At 36.8% G+C, this 4,908-nt stretch overlaps 1 protein-coding gene across 1 annotated transcript; it reads left to right on the top strand.

Annotated features, from left to right (window-relative positions):
* Positions 1–273: 273 nt before the first annotated feature.
* Positions 274–4,908, top strand: LOC132274763 (peptidyl-prolyl cis-trans isomerase FKBP62-like). The gene is made up of 12 exons (XM_059776100.1): positions 274–862; positions 974–1,060; positions 2,041–2,301; positions 2,488–2,562; positions 2,649–2,729; positions 2,808–3,002; positions 3,128–3,217; positions 3,334–3,509; positions 3,607–3,729; positions 3,834–4,108; positions 4,379–4,502; positions 4,588–4,908. The coding sequence occupies exons 1-12, from the start codon at positions 658–660 to the stop codon at positions 4,639–4,641; spliced, it is 1,746 nt and encodes a 581-aa protein (XP_059632083.1). The 5' UTR covers positions 274–657; the 3' UTR covers positions 4,642–4,908.

Raw genomic sequence — 4,908 nt, 5'->3', positions numbered from 1 at the left:
TAAGAAAATCTTATATATACAAAAATCACTAGTTGTGTGTTGATAAGTGTCCAAAAGTGTAAATCTTTGACATTGAGGGACTTATTGTAAATTATAGAGACGCATAGACATATCCTGGTACAACTCTTTAATGGATATTCATGATTGAAGCTTTAAAAAAAAAAAATTCTTCTAAATTTATGAAATTACAATAATATCCCCAAACTGACGTGCTACATTTCCCGGGTATCTAAATTATAATCGGTTGATTAGTTATATGACATATATATCGATATATACACACATATAGAAGTCTCTAGATTCTCCCAGACTCTCTCCTCATCAAGACTGCGTTATTCTGATAGAACTAGTTATATGACATATATATCGATACACATACAAATATATGTGTAGATGTGAAGTTGGAAGTCTCTAGATTCTCCCACCCCTCATCAAGACTCCGTTATTCTGATAGAACTCTCTCGACCTTCCTCTCTCTATAAATACCCTCCACCTCCAATTTTCCCCAATCATCAACATCTCCAAATTGCTATCTATCAACATTTTCCTCCTCTCCAAACACCTTCATTTCCAAATCTTCTGAGCTCTCACATTGTTATCACCATTTTCATTCAACTAAACACATATCCATTTGCTATCAGTCCATTCTAAGCGGCCATGGAAGACGATTTTGAGTTCCCAAGTGCAGGGCAAATGAACAAGAACGACGACTTCGACATGGACATGGACATGGACCTTCCTGAGGAAGACCCAGTTCTCAAGGATGGGGAAGAGAAGGAGATTGGAAAGAATGGGTTGAAGAAGAAGCTTGTCAAGGAAGGTGAAGGTTGGGAGACACCCAACAATGGCGATGAAGTTGAAGGTATATCCATTGATTTCGTTTATTTATTTATTTATTTCGATTCGATTGTTGTGATTAGATGATAGATGATGTTTGTGGCATTTGTGTTGATGGGTTGATGTTGAATTGCAGTTCATTATACTGGGACTTTGCTTGATGGTACTCAGTTCGATTCGAGCCGGGATAGGGGGACACCGTTCAAGTTCAAGCTCGGCCAAGGTACCGTTCTTGTGCATTAAGAATTGATCAATTCTTTTATTTTTTAATGTAAGATCCATATGATCTTATAGTTTGTTGTATAGTTTAACTACATATCATATGCTTAACAATTCATATATATATATATATATATATATATATATATATATATATTTTGAGTTACAGAGGAAGTGAAATTGAAGTTACATCATTGTTCTCTCAATCATAGGTTTTGAATTTTGATGATCTTGCAGAACATGCCAATAAGAAGCTAGGTTTCATGGGACCCCCTAAGAATTTGATATTTGATGATCTTGCTGTAATTTGATCCCTCACTCACATAAAATTAGGGCTACAAATGAATCGTGGAGTTCGGTCTCGTTCATTAAATAAATGAGTCGAGCTCGAACTCGATTTCTAAGCTCGTTTAGTAAACGAGCCAATCCCGAGTAATATTTGGCTCAGTTCGTGTAGGTTCGTGAATATGAGTTCGTGTAAGTTCGGTTATGTTCATGAGCATAAGTTCATGTAAGTTCGTTTATTTTTATGAATTGTAGACTCGTTATAGAATTTTTTTACATTTATTTTTATTTTTTAATAAAATTTTTTAATTTTTGAAAGTATAACATAAATATAAAAAAATTTCTAAGCAAGTTGGCGAGCTCGAAAACGAGCTTGAACAAATTTTGAAAATTTTGACTATATTTATTTTCTTAAATGAGCCAAGAGTGAGCTTTTTAACACCACGACGAGCCCGAGTTTGAGCTCAATTTTTTGAGCTCGTCACAAGTCTGAGCAACTTAAGGCTCGGCTCGGTTTGGTTCGGTTCATTTTCAGCTCTACATAAAATAATGGGATTAATCTGAGATAGCAATGGTATGAACAGCAAAAGATAAGACCAGAAGTATTATTTGTCTTTATTTTAGAAAAATTTAAACTTAGCTTGCCTTGAGAGAGTAGAGGAACATGTTATAATCGCGGTTATCTCAATTCTACTGCAGGACATGTGATCAAAGGATGGGATGAAGGTATTAAAACAATGAAGAAAGGTGAAAAAGCAATCTTCACCATACCCCCTGAGCTAGCATATGGCGAGTCCGGATCACCACCAACTATTCCGCCCAACGCAACCCTCCAGTTTGATGTTGAGTTGCTGTCTTGGTCTAGTGTCAAGGACATTTGCAAAGATGGAGGAATAATCAAGAAGATACTTACTGAAGGAGAGAATTGGCAGAATCCCAACGATCCTGATGAAGTATTTGGTACATATTTTATCACCTGTCTATATCAAATTATTAACTATTTAATTTGATGAATTTTTATTCGGCTCAGATGGTATTATAGTGTTCGAGCCCTATTAGGGGCAATATTGTGGGTGTGTGTTGTTTGAACTTTGGGGGAAAAATAATTACTTCTCGTTACCTTATGCTTCATCTTCTTCGTTGCAGTAAAGTATGAAGCCCGGCTTGAGGATGGATCAATGGTTTCAAAATCTGAAGGGGTAGAATTCACTGTCAGAGATGGTTGGTGTCATTGTAGCTGGTTTTTCCTTTTACCTTTCGTTTATGCTTGGAATTGGAATATGCTTGACATAGTGATCCTTGTGCAGGGTATTTCTGTCCTGCTTTGTCAAAAGCTGTGAAGACAATGAAGAAGGGAGAGAGGGCACTTTTGACAGTGAAACCTCAATGTAAGTTCCGCTTCTTGATAATACTTATTTGAAGTTCCGATTAGCTTTGTTTGTTTATTAATGGTCGAATTTTGACAGACGGCTTTGGAGAAAAGGGCAAGCCATCTATTGGTGATGAATGTGCTGTGCCACCAAATGCCACCATTCAAATAATTCTTGAATTGGTCTCGTGGAAAACTGTTTCAGAAATTACCAATGACAAGAAGGTTCTAAAGAAAATTCTCAAAGAGGGAGAGGGTTATGAGCGTCCGAATGATGGTGCAGTCGTCCAAGGTACGTTGTTTGAACAGGAGTGATGGTGTGATACAGATATTAGGTGATTGGCTACATATACAATATGTAACTGATCCTCTTCTTCTTTTATTCTTTTTTCTTCTTTTTTTTTTTTTGTCTCACAGTAAAATTAATTGGGAAGCTGCAAAATGGAACTATCTTTATGAAGAAGGGACATGATGACGAGGAGCCATTTGAGTTCAAGGTAGATGAAGGTATTGACCATTTCCCTCTTGGTTTGTATAATTTTTTTTTAGAGATTTGTCTTGCCTCTTCTGCTTTTGATCTATGTCTAATCTAATTGTGTATCGGGAGTCGGATTTTCAAACAGAACAAGTTATTGATGGACTTGATAGAGCTGTGAAAACAATGAAGAAGCAGGAGATTGCACTGGTAATGATCCAGCCAGAGTATGCCTTTGGTCCATCCGAAGCAGCTCAAGAATTGGCCGTTGTTCCTGCTAATTCAACTATATATTACGAGGTGGAGCTGGTCTCCTTTGTGAAGGTCAGTAAAATACATGTGATGTGATGTGGATTATGCTTCTCCAAAGACGGTCATGATAAATGCTGAAATGATTTTTGCATCTAACGTCCGAATTTAGGAAAAAGAATCTTGGGACATGAATACTCAAGAAAAGATCGAGGCTGCAGGAAAGAAAAAGGAAGAAGGTAATGCCTTGTTCAAGAGCGGCAAGTATGAGAGAGCCTCAAAGAGATATGAAAAGGTATATTGGTGATTGATGAATTCAATATGATTGTTTATGCCACGATGGAACTTCATATAGTCCCTAGTTGTGATTCACCTGAAATAAATTTTCATTTGGTGCAGGCTGTGAATTTCATCGAGTATGATTCATCTTTCAGTGAAGAGGAGAAGCAACAGGCCAAGGTGCTGAAAGTCACTTGCAATTTGAACACTGCAGCATGCAAACTGAAACTAAAGGATTACAAGCAGGCGGAAAAACTCTGCACAAAGGTCTTAGAAATTGACAGTAGAAATGTGAAGGCACTCTACAGAAGGGCACAGGCATACATACAACTCGTTGATTTGGACTTGGCGGAACTAGATATCAAAAAAGCCTTGGAAATTGATCCAAATAACAAGTATGTTCTCTCCAAAATAGCTATCATCAATCCGACTCTAAATATATATTCCTACTCTCTCACACACATAGTTAATGAATGTAGTTTTCCGTCATTTTGATGAAAAACTCGTGCATTTATACAAATAAACTGCACGAGTGCACCGCATTTGAGCATGCATTACCACATTTGAACATGTTTTTTCCTAAAGGATAGGCGTAAGTATCGATCTTGCTACACAGATCTCTCAACGTGGATATTGAAATTTTTTTTGAATGGTGTTGATGTCAGAGATGTGAAGATCGAGTATAAAAATTTGAAGGAGAAAGTGAAGGAGTATAATAAAAAGGATGCACAGTTTTATGGTAACATGTTTGCAAAGATGAAGAGATTGGAGCAAATTAAATACTCTGCTGTAAGTAACAAGATTCTGAATTCTGAGTGTTTAGTTTCTGCTTTGGTCATTTGTTAGTTATTCAGTGCATGTTATCAAAATGCAGGGTGCAGCAGCAAAGAACCAGACGGTGCCAATGACTGTTGATAGCAAGGCATAATGTTGAAGTTCTCGAGGAAGTGGTATGTCTTATCCGTGTTTCATGTCATGTATGATGTGTTGTAAGCTGCTACGAAGTAGATTTGTGAATTTTCGAGTGTCAAAAGTAAATTCGATTATTGGATTGTACCTCTATAGCTCTTGAATAATAGATCGTTTAGCTGTTAATGTACAAAATATGTGAGCCTTACGGTGTGGATTTTTACTTGTGTGCTTAGAATTCTCTTCTTCTTCTTCAACCGGATATACATGTTAATGTGTTGTTGTA

Source organism: Cornus florida, unplaced genomic scaffold (genome assembly GCF_030987335.1).
Source record: "Cornus florida cultivar Cherokee Brave unplaced genomic scaffold, ASM3098733v1 CherokeeBrave_3.0.0_Hap2_Chr09, whole genome shotgun sequence".
Taxonomy (NCBI): Eukaryota; Viridiplantae; Streptophyta; class Magnoliopsida; order Cornales; family Cornaceae; genus Cornus; species Cornus florida.
Note: the sequence above shows the minus strand (reverse complement) of the source record. Positions and strands in the feature narration are given on the sequence as shown.

Coding starts and splice junctions, on each gene's coding strand:
- LOC132274763 (XM_059776100.1), top strand. CDS start 658: ATGGAAGACGATTTTGAGTTCCCAAGTGCAGGGCAAATGAACAAGAAC. Junction 3,218..3,333: donor TGAGTTCAAGGTAGATGAAG/GTATTGACCATT, acceptor ATTTTCAAACAG/AACAAGTTATTGATGGACTT. Junction 3,510..3,606: donor AGCTGGTCTCCTTTGTGAAG/GTCAGTAAAATA, acceptor GTCCGAATTTAG/GAAAAAGAATCTTGGGACAT.